At 39.1% G+C, this 16,995-nt stretch overlaps 1 protein-coding gene across 1 annotated transcript in view; it reads left to right on the plus strand.

The window, feature by feature from the left end:
- LOC144957167 (neo-calmodulin-like) overlaps positions 1–16,995 on the plus strand; it is a gene marked incomplete in the record, with an annotated part of 64,174 nt that overhangs the window by 41,061 nt on the left and 6,118 nt on the right. Inside the window, 3 exon segments of the mRNA XM_078888196.1 lie at positions 13,158–13,301; positions 13,901–14,010; positions 16,982–16,995. Coding sequence (XP_078744322.1) covers positions 13,158–13,301; positions 13,901–14,010; positions 16,982–16,995 — 268 coding nt within the window.

The following is a 16,995-nucleotide window of genomic DNA, read 5'->3' on the forward strand; positions in this document are numbered from 1 at the left end:
CATAAAAGGACAGAACAGTGTGTCCGATGGGTTATCGATACCCTATTATTTTATGCGTCATATGATAGAGTGTTTACTGTAAACAGGTGACACATTTATTAAGTTAATGTAGTGGCAATGATACTGGTATTTATGTATGCATAATTTGGGTACTAGTGGCGCGATAGATGATTGTGGTGGTTGCGCAAGTGGTTGTTTACAAGAATGGTGGTGGTGGTGGTGGTGGTATGAGTTTTGTGGCTCGTGCGGCTATGTGGTCTTGTTGGTATGACACTCGCTTTCGGATCGGAAGGTCTTTTGTATGTATCTATGTATAATTTGCCTGGCGGATCTTGAGAGTATTTTACAAATACACATAGCATCAATAGGAAGCATAATGATAGAAATAATCTTTGACTCTCAATGAAATGATGAAGATGATTCGTACAAAACTCGCGCTATTTTCAGTTACTTCCCTTGTATTAAGACAAAAATGGATTGCTGCAATTTGCTAACCAGTTCAGTTCCGGACTATGAAAAAAAGACATATTTTTATATACTTTTATTTTTAAAACGAGCCAGAAAACTCGTCATTCAAATATCAATCGATTTAAATGACTCTCATCTTGGTAAAAGCTCTCAAACTTAGGACCTGGCGAGCTGTTCTTCCGTAGTCCCAGGTTTTAGAGTTTTTGCCAAGAAGAGATTCATTTAAATCGATCAATATTTGAAGGTCTAGTGTTCTGGTCATTTTTTAAAATACGTGGTTTTCCAGAGTACAGCAGTTAATTGTTCATATTATTACAGAGGATAAAATGTACTTTTTAATTCAGAAAAGTGAGTGGAGCAGGCACTTATGTTGGTAACAACAAGATATGAAGTGAGTAGAAAAGTGCCAGAAGACAATAGAGAATAAAATTTTTTTTTTTTTTCGCGGCGGTGGTGGGGTTCGAACCTGCGACCTTATTGGTACGACAACTCCGCCTGGCAGGTGAGAGCGTGGCTCTACCGTGTGAGCTATCCACGAACACAAAATATTCGTTTCAAACCCAAAGTCATTTCTAGATCCCTCTCTCACCCACTTCTTGAGATCGCCGATTCGTTCACCACCATCGCGAAGTAATTTTGACCAGCAGTTAAGCTTAATAGCCAATATTCTCATCACAAACATATAACATAGAAACGATTGAGACATTGAGTATGCTCCGGTGTATGGGGTGAATTTTTAATTCAGAAAAGTGAGTGGAGCAGGCACTTATGTTGGTAACAACAAGATATGAAGTGAGTAGAAAAGTGCCAGAAGACAATAGAGAATAAAAATTTTTTCCAAAAAAAAAAAAAAAAATAATAATTTTTATTCTCTATTGTCTTCTGGCACTTTTCTACTCACTTCATATCTTATAAAATGTACTTATAATATTTCACTATATTTATATCCCCTATTCTCGACACGTAATTCCATATTTATCCCAAATCTCTTTATACACTTTTTCCCTCACTAATCAGTCTCTCTCTCTCTCTCTCTCTCTCTCTCTCTCTCTCTCGCTCTCTCTCTTGCTCATTCGCTCTCTCTCTCCCTCTCTCTCTTCTTCTTCTTCTTCTCTCTCTCTCTCTCTCTCTCTCTCTTTCTTTCTTTCTCTCTCTCTCTCTCTAACTCTCCCTCTTCTCTCTCTTCTATATATAGATGGAACGAAATTGACGTCATCAGCTCTTTGTTATTGGCTTTAGCCACCCGTTATTATGAATGTGATTACTTCTCACTAAATTCTATTAATCAAACTATAATCCTTCAAGGCAAGGTTACACATAGTTTAGTGTATTGATACGTTAAATCCGACTGGCGGATATTGTGAGCACTTTACCCAAACGCAAAACATCAATGTTATGGTTCATCATTGCTTCTATTATCCTCGCCGTTTTCTATTCCGCGTTCGCTATCTACCTAGTCTGTCCTTCCAACGTCCCCCCCCCCCCCCCCCCCCCCCCCCGCCCACTCACTCCCAAACTCCGACGCCCCATTTTCCCTTTTCCTCCTCTCTCCATCATTTCCTGGTCATGATACAGTATTAATAACACCTCACAGCTATGCGCAGGTTTACAGTAACTCAATGAACGTAGTCTAATACCATTAAACTCCGGATCTCTTCAATAATTCATATCGTAAGTTTCGCCTCTCTTTGTTTTCGACTTTGCGGTCATAGCCGCTCTAAATGGCAAGGACCTTTCTGGCTACAATTACAAAACGCCTTTTTTCCATTAAGTCCCCGAAAAATATTTTTACCTCTGTTCGGCGATGTGGTTTCGTGGTACGACTTCGAATCGAAAGTTCTTGAGTTCGAGTCTTTGGAAATGGATCTTAACCACATTCTCTCGCCGTACTCAGGTGTAAAACGAGTACATGGTCGTTAACAGCGTTGTCTCTGTCGGAAAAAAATGTACTATTACCTACCAGACGTCATGTCTCGTCCAACATTTTTAATTTAGCTTTAAGCTAGGTACCCCCTTTAAAGCGCTTTGAGCACTTTTAGTGGATATTGCGCTATATAGAGGCTCGAGGTGTTTTTGGTTTTCACGGTTGAATAAAATGGCATGAAAATTTGAGCTCCGAGACTTTATTGAAAGAGAAAATACCGTTTTCTCTCACCCCCCCCCCCTCACCCCCACTCCCCCACATTTTTGTAGTTGTTGTAAACCTCAGGAATCAAGGACGCCCTAAATTCGTCGTCGTCGTTATTTTAGTTTTCTTTTTTCTAAATTACATTTTTTATCGATCTTTTGTTTGATTAAATATATTGATGTTTTTTTTTTTAGTTTTTAAATGAATCTATTTTCTTTAAATTTGTTTTTCAATAACAATGCTTATCATTGATTTTCTGGGCACTGCTTCATATTCACTATAGATAGTATGCGCTTGCCTAAGAAGCTCATAACATTGCCATCCGGACCAACACACAAAACGGTGTGTATCCATGAACGTTTATAGTCTGGTTAAAACAATTAAGTTAGAATTACTCATAAACATGGATGGCAAAAAGCAATAACAAAGTCCTGAATGACTTTAACTTCGTTCTATCTCTTGATGTATATCTCTGCGGTACGAACCTTGGGGTGTTCACTCGTTATTGTATTTTTATCGTTTGCTGTTATTTATCATTCTGTTCACGGTCGTCATTGTTATTGTTATTTATAACGTGAAGAAATGTAAGATTTTCGCGCCTTTATGAGCATTAGTAGAATCATTTAATAGGCTTGGTCAGTTTCTTGAAAAATGAAGGTTCGAACCGACTTCACAACTTACGACTATACAGCTTTAACTGTATTTTTTAAAATGTATATTGTATAATATATTCCTGGAAGTTTCAGGTTGGAGCCCACCGTATTTTCTAAACTGGATTGTCCTGGTTACACTTTCGACTTAACGCACCAGAAATGTAACTTTGTATTTTTTATTCTAGTTATTATGAGTCGTGTTTTGCAACTTGGATCGGTGTGTTGAAATCGTGTGGGTGGGGATGGAAGGGTCAATAAGGTCAATCTGAACAGTGGGTGGGTGGGCTTATGGGTTAGATAGGATGGTCATGTTGTGTTTCTTTCAAGGTTTGTCTTCAATCAAGTATGTCGATGACTGTGATAACAGAATGCGGACGATCGGGTTGTTTGCTCACTGAACTGTTTGTTTGTTTGTTGCTTTAGGTCTCTTCCAACACAATTGAGGTTATATGAGAGACCGCTGAAACAAAAAAACAAGCAATCTAACAAAAATAGTACAAATGTAAATCAAAATCATAACCTAAAGATATCATAAGCTAAATTATAAATAACCAAGAACAAACAGGCAGAAGATTTACAGAAAAAAAAATATCCCCTGTCAAAAATACAATCACAAACCAAAGAAGCAGGATAGGCTAGTAAAGAGAAGAAGAAACGACATCACTATCGGATCGTACACCCATGCGAACATCATAGGTATACGATTCAAGGGTGATGCTCCCATCCAACCACCCGCCTCACTGAACTGTATTAACCCGACTACAAACGTTCATGGATACACAGTTTTGTGTGTTGGTCCGTTATACTTCCGGATGGCAATGATATGAGCTTCTTTGCCAAGCGCAATACTATCTATAGATAGAATGCGCTTGGCCAAGGAGTTCACAACATTGCCATCCGGAAGTATAACGGACCAACACACAAACTCTGTGTAACCATGAACTTTTATAGTCTGGTTAATACAGTTTAGTGAGAACAACTCACAAACGCGGATGGCAAAAACAATAACAAAGACCTGAGTGACGTCATCTGCATACTATCTATACAAGATAATCGGTACCAGTGCTTGTTTACAAGTCAACATTACTGTGACAGCGATTGTCATTGCCAGGATAGATCTAGTATGCGCTTGGCTAAGAAGCTCACAACATTGCTATCCGGAAGTATAACGGAACAACACACAAAACTCGATGTAACCATGAACTTTTTTAGTCTGGATAATACAGTTAAGTGAGAATTACTCATAAACGTGGATGGCAAAAAACAAAAACAAAAATAACCAAAAAAAAAAAAAAAACAACAAAAAAAAAAACAACAAAGACTCAATTGACGTTAACTTCATTCTGAGTCGATCCATTATTTATTTTGGAATTTTTAAAGTTTAAAACAGAAAAGTTTCACAAGGTCCTTGCTTGATATTCATGTATAGATAGTATGCGCTTGGCTTAGAAGCTCATAACATTGCCATCCGGAAGTATAACGGACCAACACAAGAAACTGTGTGTATCCATGAACGTTTATAGTCGGGTTAATACAGCAAACGCGGATGGCAAAAAACAATAACAAAGACCTGAGTGACGTCATCTTCGAACTATCTATAGAGTCGACATCTAAAATAGTGATAAATTAAGAAACATTGAAAGAAAACTAAGCTGATGATCGAGTGAGAAGACTGTAGATAGTGTGCGCTTGGCTAAGAAGCTCATAACATTGCCATCCGGAAGTATAGCAGACCAACACCCAAAATTGTGTGTATCCATGAACGTTTATAGTCAGGTTAATACAGTTCATTGAGCATTACTCATAAACGCGGATGGCAAAATACAATAACAAAGACCTGATTGACGTCATCTTCGAACTATCTATACTTGACAAAGTGGCTGCCCAATCCTTCACAGACCTAGCTACCCATTCACTACTGGATAGACAAGGAAGTCAGATTTTTAAAAAAATCTCGAATGCACCCGGGATCGATCCTGGTATCTTTGCGTGTGAAACGTGTGCTCTATCAACTAAGATGTCTGGCCTTTTTTCAGACACAAAAGGTTTTCGAAATATGGTTGAGTTGCTCGCAGATTTTGAATATGATTGACACCTCTATGATAAATAATGACCACGATGATAACGAAATGTAACGCTTTTTTTTTTGTTACAAAAAGTCACACACACACAAACACACACACACACACTCACAAACACACACATAAACAACACACACATTGTGACTCACAACGTCATTCTGGCATCATTATTACTTTCTGTTAGATCAAACAGACCTAGCTACCCAATCATTAATTGGTGGATAGAGGTTTAGGAAAAAGAAAAATACCCTTCATGACACCCGGTCCCCTTGCATTTGTTTAAGTGCCCTACGGACTGAGCTATCTGGAGCACATGATAAGAAAGATATTTATAATAATGAAAAACTTCCCTTTATTAAATCCATTGGGAAAATATGTTTCTAGGTCTATTCCAAGGGACGACTGGAATAACCCAGGCGTTAGCCGCAGTGCAGCGCCGCAAATTGAGCTAGGGCGAGGTGACTTGCTCAAGGCCACACAACGGAGCGGCGGGTGATCGAACTCGGTAGCTTTTGGGTACGAAGCGAAGATCGTACCGCTGAGCCACGCTGTCCCCTTGCTGGCATCACCCCCCCCCCCCCTTTGTGTGAATAACACCCCTGTGATGAAGAATAACTGTTGTGATAATGAAAGTTAACACTTTTCGGTCGTGATCACGTAAATTTGTGAATGGACAAGACAAAAATTTGTTATTGGGCTTTGGTGACCCACATTAGATAATTGACTGAAGTGAAAAAAAAAAAGATCCTATAGATAGATTGATGTTGACGTCACTAGGGTCATTAATCTTTTTTCCATCCGCGTTTATGAGTAATCTCACTAAACTGTATAAACCAGACGATAAAAGTTTAAGGTTACAGAGTTTTGTGTATTGGTCTGTTATATTTCCGGATGGCAATGTTGTAAGCTTATTAGCCAAGCGCACACTATCTCTGTAGAGGGAGGGGGAGAGGCTGAGAGAGATAGATAGAAATAGATAGAGAGAGAGAGAGAGAGAGAGAGAGAGAGAGAGAGAGAGAGAGAGAGAGAGAGAGAGAGAGAAGCGGGGGTCGGGGTCGATTTCATTCACGATTTTGTTTATGAACAACATACTATGTTTGTCCGAGCACATGTGAGGGTGTGTCATAAATTCCATGTTTTGATGTTTTGATGAGAGCGATCTATATATTCACGTTTTCGTCCAACCAAGTCATCGATCACATTTTTTATTGTTGTACAACGATTGGATATTTATCAATAAATGTAAACACTTGCTGTGTTTATGCCGAGCAAAATGTCCAATTTTGTGAAGTTGGATAGTTCTCAAACTGTGAACAGCAATTGTGATATTGCCAATCAGGCGTCATGTCTCATCCCACACGTTAACTGTTGCTGTAGGCAGATTCCAACAGTGCTCACACTACTAAGTTATGACGATCTATCCAGGACGCAAACTCATTACCACACTCGTGCACCGTCGCAAACCCGCCCGGAAGCTTCGTCACAAAGCACCGTTCAACTAGATGCTCTTCGGTTTCGGGTACTTATAGGGAATGAGATTAGCGGAAGAGTAGCGTCCCTTGATTGGACGTCTGTGACGTCACCGGCGGAAAAGTTATTAGAGAGAGAACGGCATGTGTCTCTCGTCCTCGCTTCCGATGAAAGCGGCTTGAGACACTTCAAAACCAAATTGACGTTCTCTCTGTAAGATGACGTCCAATCAAGGGACGCTACTCTTCCGCTAATCTCATTCCCTATTGGACAGATGGCAAGCCCCCCATTGATGTAGTGAGCGTGCTGTTGTATATATAGGGACCCCATGTAACACTAAAAAGAAGAAAAGGAAATAAATCAATTCTATAAAAGAAAACAAATAAGGTTTTATGCCAATTTCGACAGATGTCGGAAATTTCAGTGCCAAATAGGATGGTAAATATATCGATGGCCCTCTTTGCGATACTATACTTCAGAGGTTTTATCAACGGGCCATCGATATATTAGATTTACATTCAAAAGCACACGAGAAGTAAAAGAATTGTTAAAATAGAGACAAAAGAAGACAAATCTAAACATGTGTCTGTAACCCTCCCAGCCAAGAACACCGGCCAGGGCAGTACAAAACCAAACAATCTCATTCTAAGACAAAGATGGGAAAAGAGATCATATAGGGGGATAGATGACACCGCAAGTGACCTCCCTGCTCATCATTTGTGACCCTTCACCTCAAAACGGTATTAAGTCGGGATGGTTAGGATTTTTAAAATTGAATTTATAGCCAGAAATATTAGACTTGTGTCGAGTTTGTATGTTTTATTGAGGAGAATGGATACCATATTTTAGGGTGCTGATGCCAACAATTTATATTTTTGACCAGTTTAACATTTAATTCGGCTTTTAAGCATATGGTTCGTTCCGACATTTTACCATTTTGAGACGACGGGTTACATTTGTCTCGTGGATATTACGCTATATAAAGCTGAGGTGTGTTTTTTCCACACATTTTCTTCAATCCCAGGTTATAAATGTTGAGCTATACTCATTATCTGCGGGGACGATTACTTTGGTAACAGACGTATAGATAGTATGCAGATGACGACACTCAGGCCTTTGTTATTGTTTTTGCCATCCGCGTTTGTGAGTTGTTCTCACTAAACTGTATTAACCAGATTATAAAAGTTCATGGTTACACAGAGTTTGTGTGTTGGTCCGTTATACTTCCGGATGGCAATGTTGTGAACTCCTTGGCCAAGCGCATTCTATCTATACCGAAAAAGGATATAGTTCCACTCAACCAAAGGACACAGCCAACGACAAACACCTCACCCCCCCCCCCCCCCCTTACACACACACACACGACCACTCCCTCCTCAATTTCATAATTAGATTCAGTAGTCTGATATCACGCTGCCCGACAACGGCGGCCATCTTGGTTCTAAATAAGGAAAATCATTATTTTTTATTCTACCAGCTGGCCAGAACTTTGCATATGCCTTGTGATCAGAATGTGTAAAAGTCAAAACATGATCAAATTTATGTTTTTTTCCTCTGGATACCCTTTATGCTCGCCGGAGAAATATTTCATACCGGCGTCCGCCATTGTTCCGATAGTTCAGAGCCAGTGTAACTAAGTTACCATGCGTCATTAGGAAGGAAGTGACGTTACGACTGTTGAAGAGTATTGAAGAATATTAAATCCCCTTCCAAACCTACTCACTCCACAGCACGCCAGGCACGCCAGGCACGCCACTCTTCATCACCATAGTATAGATTTCATCCCCCATTCCAACCCACCCCCCACCTCCCTCTTTCCTCACCTGAGCGCTCACTCGTTAAAATGAAATGGCAGATCAAACCCCATTCGAATGAAAACAAGCATGCCATGCCACATCAATTAATCAAAACAATGTTCTTTGTGCTGCACTTGCTTCCTGTCATGCGCGTCGACCTGAACAATTATCTTGTTCTCTTTCCTCCCAAGACAAACGAGCTCTTGTCCATTATTGACTTGTTGTTATCCGCTCCTGTCAATTATTAATGAATCGTTACTACTCATTATTGATTCCAAAGACACGGGCGTCAGGCATAAACAGTCAATTGGACACACACACACACACACAGATTTACACATACACCCACCCACACACACACACACACACACTTACACATACACATACACCCACCCACACACACACACACACACTTACACATACACCCACACACACACACACACCCACACACACACACACTTACACATACACCCACCCACACACACACACTTACACATACACCCACACACACACACACACACTTACACATACACCCACACACACACACACACACACTTACACATACACCTACACACACACACTTACACATACACCCACACACACACAACACACACACACTTACACATACACCCCACACACACACACACACTTACACATACACCCACACACACACACACTTACACATACACCCACACACACACACACACACACTTACACATACACCCTCACACACACACACATACAGAGAGAGAGAGAGAGAGAGAGAGAGAGAGAGAGAGAGAGAGAGAGAGACGCATTCATCATCGACATAAACACAAAACCGCAGACATTCAGGCAAGACCACAGAAAAGTAACAGACATTAAAAAATATACAGATTATTCAAATCAGTGTATACAAACACTTCCTCCTCCCCCTCCTGCCCCCCCCCCCCCCCCACCCCTTTATTTTTTTCCTTTTTCACGATCCAACATATGGCCCACAGACTCAAAACGGCATAGATGATGTGCGCTTGGCTAAGAATCTCACAGCATTGCCATCTAGAAATATAACTGACGGACATAAAAAAAACAAGGATGTAACCTTGAACGTTTCTATTCTGGTTAATATTGATTAGTGAGAATTACTCATAAACATGGATGGCAAAAAAACAAACAAAACCTGAGTGACGTCAACTTCCCGCTGACCAACGAGACACCGTGATAGTGCGTGGCCATCGTTAACTTTTAGCCTGACCGCAGCCATCGTAAAGTTATAGCCTGACATTGACCAAAAAATGACTTCAAAATGCCAGTCTTTTGCCACAAAAGAAAGCAAATCGTGAGTTGTATTCAATAGTTCAACCAATGAAATAACTTGTTTCCATGAGCTCTACTAACGACAACTCGCTAGACGCTACTTCTTCTTCTTCTAGGTTCCATGCCTGGTCCAGGCTTCGGATACTGCATGAATTATCTCTCTCCATTCCTCCCTGTCTCTTGCTTTTTCAAACAGCTCTTGGATTGTTAGGTTGGTGAAGCCCTTCAGTTGGTCTACGCTACACAAACCTAAAAAATGACGAAAACTGCCAGTCCTAGAAGGTTCTAGTGTCAGGCTACATGTTAACCATCTAGTACTTGTAGTTGGACGTCATTTTTTTAGGTTTGTGCAGGGTTGAGTGAGTTGTCGTTAGTAATCCCATTGGTTAAAATAATGAATAAAACTCACGATTTGTTTTCTTTTGTGGCCCAAAACTTGTCCTTTGACGTCCTTATTGTGTCAGTGCGTAGCCATCGTTATGTTATAGCCTGATACTGAAATCCAAAAGGACTGGCAATTGACGTCATTATTTGGTTTTTGCACCGCTTAGTGAGTTGTCGTTAGTAGAGCTCATGGAAACAAGTTATTTCATTGGTTGAACTATTGAATACAACTCAAGATTTGTTTTCTTTTGTAGCAAAAGACTGGCATTTTGACGTCATTTTTTGGTCAGTAACAGGCCATAACTTTACGAAGGCCACGGTCAGTGTCAGGCTATAGATAGTTCGAAGATGACGTCACTCGGGTCTTTGTTATTGTTTTTTGCCATCCGCGTTTATGAGTAATGCTCACTGAACTGTATTAACCCGACTATAAACGTTTATGGATACACACAGTTTTGTCTGTTGGTCCGTTATACTTCCGGATGGCAATGTTATGAGCTTCTTAGCCAAGCGCATACTATCTATAATTTTACGATGGCTCCGGATAGTGAAACGGAACATAACCACGCCCCTCAGACTGTAGCCATCGTTAACTTATAGTGTCCACTTCATGCAGTACAAGTCCTCTCTTTGGTGTCTTTTCTGATCTTAGTCTCCGCAATATCAACCTGTGACTTCAGTCATATATACTCATTCACACCTCAGTTAATTGGGGTATTGCATTTAAAGTGTTAATTCCAAGGACACAACTTGGGTAAAATGTATGTGTTTTAGAGGAGAATATAAAAGCTGAAACTGGGAAAATATTTTTAAAAAATCAATTTTACTGATTATTGTTGGCTTAACTTTACATTTACTTTTAATCAACGTGCTTCACACCGACATAAAACTAATTTGAGAAGGCGGCTCACAAATACAATACGAATTACAGGAATCCGCATATTTATTGTTACACACTTTTGGTGAACAACTCCCCCCCCCCACCCCCACAAACACGCATACAAAAATTATAAACCGAACACATAAAACGACCAAGATGAAAAAAATAATAAACAAACTAAAAACAAAAATAAAAGATAAAGAAAATAATACAATTCTATAAAAGAAACGAAGTTGACGTCGTTAGAGTTTTAAAAAATAATAAAAAGGGGTTTTGCCAATTTCGACACATTATCTAGGTAATTTCAGCGCCAGTAAAAATATAGGATGGTAAAAAATTATTAGATGTACAATCCAAAGCACACTAGAAGAAAGAGAATTGTTAAAATAGAGACAAACAAAGATATAACCAAAAATTTGTCTGTTTCCCTCCCAGCCAAGAACACCGGCAAGCGGCAGGAAAAAAACCAAATAAACTAATTCTACGACAAAGATGGGAAAAGTGAATCTGCCGTTTTATTAACTCACTCAACTCTAACCACGACTATATCCGTTGTTTACCCAGGTTACTTTCACCCCATGCCGATCTATTACATTTTTTGAGGCAAATTATAGACGTAGTATCAAAGCTAACATTTTTAATTATTACATGTTAATGATAGTTGAATAAAACTATTTACATGCTCATTTAAATACATTTTTTTCAATTTTGAAAAGTAGCAAAAATCTTTAGGATTGAGTGAGTTAAAAAACACTGTATGTGCTATTTGGTTAATATTGCATATACTGTGTTTTTACTAACAACGTCAAAGATCTATGGAGATAGATGACACCGCAAGTGACCGCCCTGCTCATCATGGGCGGCCAAAAGATCCCACCCAGACTCCAAAAACAAACATTGACAAAACACAAGAGTGTAAAAATCTATTAAAGTAACACAAAACAATAATAGGATTTTTTAGAGTAAGAGAAACGTGTAGTGTTTTTCAGGTCTGATTACCCAAATTGTTATTGTCTTATTGTAATGGATGTAATCTCAAACCATCGCAAAGTTTTGTTCTCTACAACATGATAAAACTAGCCCATAATACGCTTCAACAGCCATGGCGTCACTTCCCTCGTAATGACACATGGTAACTTATTAACTGGCTCTAAACTATCGGAACAATGACAGAAATATTTCTCCGACGAGCATAAAAGCGTATCCAGAGGAAAAAAAGAACATTATAAATATGATCATGTTTTGATCTTTATTCATTCTGATCACAAGGCATATGAAAAGTTCTAGTACCGATTTTCTTTGTTTAGAACCACGATGGCCGCTGTTGCTGGGTGACGTGACATCAGACTATTGAATCCAATTGCGGTCGGTTGTCAAAAATGTGCACCTAGGGTTCGAAGTAACACAATTATTACACTTAAAAATTGTAAATTGTAAATCCCATGCAACGACAAGCTGTAGACTAAACAGAAATTAAGCAAAACAAATATAACAGCTTCAATAAAAATAACCAAATATTATTATGCAGTAGACGGAACGTTTCTTATTACTCAGAAATCTGAGAGATATATCCCAGTATCGACGAAAACCACGACAACACCATTCGTTGGAGGTAGAGAGTCACATTTGGCAATTTGTTAACATCTTCAATGTTTTGTTGGGGTTTTGTTTTCGACCACAGACATCCGGGAGAGAGAGAGAGAGAGAGAGAGAGAGAGAGAGAGAGAGAGAGAGAGAGAGAGAAAGAGAGAGAGAGAAAGAGAGAGAGAGAAAGAGAGAGCGTGAGTGAGAGAGAGAGAGAAAGAGAGAGAGAAAGAGAGAGAGTGAGTGTGAGAGAGAGAGAGAGAGAGAGCGTTTTCGCATCATCAATAAAAACCATGACAACACCAGCAGCTGAGTGGAGTTCGTCAGCCTGACACAATTCCATCTGAAGTAGAGAATCACATTTGGCAATTTGTTAACATCTTCATGTTTTTTATGTGTTTTTTATTTCAACCACAGAAATCCGAGAGCTGTTTCGTATCTTCGACAAAAACCATGACAACACCATCAGCTGTGGGGAGTTAGGCAAAATGCTGAGGTGTATGGGGATGGAGGTTTCTGAAGACGATGTGGAGGTGATCATGAGAGATTTGGACAAAAATGGTAAAAATTTTTTAACGTCTATTCATTCATTCGTTCGTTCATTCATTCATACAGTTTGTCATTCATTTATTCCTTCGTTTGTTCATCCATTAATTTATTCGTTTCTTAGTTGATCCATGTATCGGTTCATTCGTTCAGTCATCCTATCATACATTTGTTCATTCGTCCATTCTTCCATATATTCATTCATTCATTCTGGTAATATTTCAATGACTCATTCATTCTTTCCTTCATTTTTTGCATGTATTCCCTCATTCATTTAAATCAATTACAACTCGTGGCAAAAAAAGATAATCTTTTCTTCAACTTTAAATGCCAATAGCGCCCAAACCTTTTCATAGATTGCAAGACTATTTGGTATAGTTAGTAGGAAATATGTTGAAACAATTTTAACACACATGTTCAGCGTGAGTGACCACCTTCCTTTCAATTGACCACAATGACGTTGGTTAAAAACAAAGCAACGAGAACGTTCATATGGCGCAATATCCAATATACGTGTTCTTAGCGCTTTACAAGAGGTCTCTGATCAACAGCAATACTAAACACATAGAACGAGACATAACGCCTGTTAAAAAACCTTTCAAAATGAATTTCAGGTAATGGCAAGATAGAGTACCGTGAGTTCAAATCCTTCATGCAAGAAGAAATGAAAAGATCCGAGGAAAGTCCCGTGGAGCAAGAGCGAGCCATACGTATGGCCTTTCAGGTTGGATTTAAATATGTGACACAATGTCACTATCATCTTCACCTCCAATATCACCATCGCAACCACCACCACTACAATAACGACCACCACCATTATCACCCTCAACATCACCATAGATGTGCGGGGGCTTAAAACTGCTGTTAACTATAATCCAAAGCCCACGATTATATCTGAAGATATCGAAATTGAAACTCTAAATAAATTTTATTCACGTTTTGACACAGCAAACAAATTTGATATTGAAAATGAAAAACATAAATTAGACAGGGCTTTGGAAGATGAAATGACTATTGAGGTCAGTGAAGAAGAAACGAGATTCGTATTTTCGAAACTAAACGAGAGAAGGCTGCTGGGCCGGATGGATTGAAAGGAAAATTATTAAAAGAATGTGCCCATCAACTGTCCCCCATTTATACACATATTTTTAACTAGTCCCTCCAATGCGTTTCGATCCCTGAAATTTGGAAAACTTCAAAAATTATTCCTGTTCCAAAAAAAGAAAAACTTGAATCTATGAACGATCTCAGACCTGTTGCACTGACTTCAATAGTCATGAAATCTTTAGAAAAACTTGTTCTTGTTAAAATTAGGAACCAGTTTATGCCATTTAGTGATAGTCATCAATTTGCTTACAAACCAGGACGTGGCGTAGAGGATGCCATTTTGCTGTTTACAAACAACATCTACAGGCATCTAGATCACGCTAAGAGCTATTGCAGATTGCTTTTCGCAGATTTTTCTTCAGCGTTCAATACAATGCAACCTCAGTTGGTTGTTCAAAAATTGACTAGTCTGAATTTAAACAAGTATATAATTGCTTGGGTGCTCGAATTTCTTACGGAGAGAGCACAATATGTTCAATTAGGACAAAATATATCTTCCTGTATAACTACAAATACTGGTGCTCCTCAAGGTTGTGTATTGTCCCCTGTATTATTCACAATATACACGAATGACTGTAGAAGTCAAAACCTGAGTGTACCTTTGATAAAGTTTGCAGATGACACCGCTCTTCAAGGCCTCATAACAAATGGCAACGAAGTGGCTTATAGGCAAGAAATTGATAGATTTGTGTCTTGGTGTGATGCCCACCACCTAGAGCTTAACATAAGCAAGACAAAGGAGCTAGTGATTGACTTTAGGAGAGTGAAGGAACCGATAGAACCGTTAAAATTAAAGGACCAATTCGTCCAGCGAGTTCCTCACTACAAATACCTTGGTGTAACAATTGATGACAGGCTCAAGTGGGATGAACACTTGAAAATAATTAGGCATAAGATGTGCAGACGTACATATTTTTTATCAAAACTCTCTCAGTTTAGAATAGATAAAACCCTCTGCACATTATTTTATAGAGCAGTAATCGAAAGTGTTTTGTCATTTTGTATAACAGCTTGGGGAGGCAATTGCTTAGCAGTGGAAAGGAACAAAATAAATTCAAATATTAAAAAATCTATTAAACGCTATATAAATGATGTTGACGATGTAGATCTTTTATACGAGAAATTTTGTATAAATAAAATAACTAAAATGTTAAATGACCAGTATCATCCACTAAGACCATCAGTTATCATGTCAGAAAGAAGTGGTCGCCCTTTCTCTATTTCAACGAAAACAGAGAGACACCGAAAATCATTTCTGCCGTCCAGTATTAGGCGTTATAACAACAAGCAATAATCATTTTATACAATTATTTCGCATTTTTACTTTCAAAAAATGTAAATATTAAATTATTAATTTATTTGTTTTGCAATCTTTTCAATTTTTAATTTATAGTGACAGTTATGACTATTTTACAGTGTTGAAATTATTCATATTATAAAGCGCAGCTCTGGTTATGGAGCTACTCCTTTTTCATATATTATACATCCTATTTCCATTGTATTTTTATCTTATTATGTAAATTATAACACGTCTGTACAAAAAATTTCCTTTTTGGGATGCAATAAAGTATTATTATTATTATTATTATTATTATTATTATTATTACCATCGCAACCACCACCACCACAATAACGACCACCACCATTATCACCCTCAACATCACCATCGCAACCACCACCACCACAATAACGACCACCACCATTATCACCTTCAACATCACCATCGCAACCACTACCAACGACATCGTCACCACCACCATTACTTTCACTACCATTATCACCATGAACATCATCACCACCACCACTTCCATCAACATCACCATTACCGTCACCACCAAAATCTCCACCGCAACTACTACCACCACTATTATCATCACCACCATCACCACTATCATCATCATCATCACCATCAACATCAACACTGCAAACACCACAACCACAACTACTACCACTACCATCATCATCACCACCATCATTATCATCATCACCACTGCAACCACCACCATCATCACCATCACCACCGCAACTACCACCATCATCACCATCACCACCGCAACTACCACAACCACCAGCATCATAACCACAACCACCAACACCACCATCATCACCACTATCCACCAACGTGACCACCACCACCACCACCACCACCACCACCACCACCATCATCATCATCATCATCATCATCATCATCATCATCATCATCATCATCATCATCATCATCATCATCATCATCAGCATCATCATCACCATCATCATCATCATCACCATCACCATCACCACCATCATCATCATCACCATCATCATCACCATCATCATCACCACCACCATCGTCATCATTAATACTGCAACCACCACCACCAACACCATCCTCATCAACATCACCACCATAACCACTACCACCACCACCAACACCACCACAACCATCACAATCACCACAATCACCACCACAACGCCACTCTCACCCACACCCACAACCACAACCATGACAACCACCACCACAACCACCACAATCACCACCACCACCACTCACCCACACCCACACGCACCACCACCACCATCATCATCATTTCAACAATCCATATCAACAGGTATTTGACAAGTC

The sequence above is a fragment of the Berghia stephanieae genome, chromosome 11, assembly GCF_034508935.2.
Source record: "Berghia stephanieae isolate SIO BIC M18660-M18661 chromosome 11, UCSD_Bste_1.3, whole genome shotgun sequence".
NCBI lineage: Eukaryota > Metazoa > Mollusca > Gastropoda > Nudibranchia > Aeolidiidae > Berghia > Berghia stephanieae.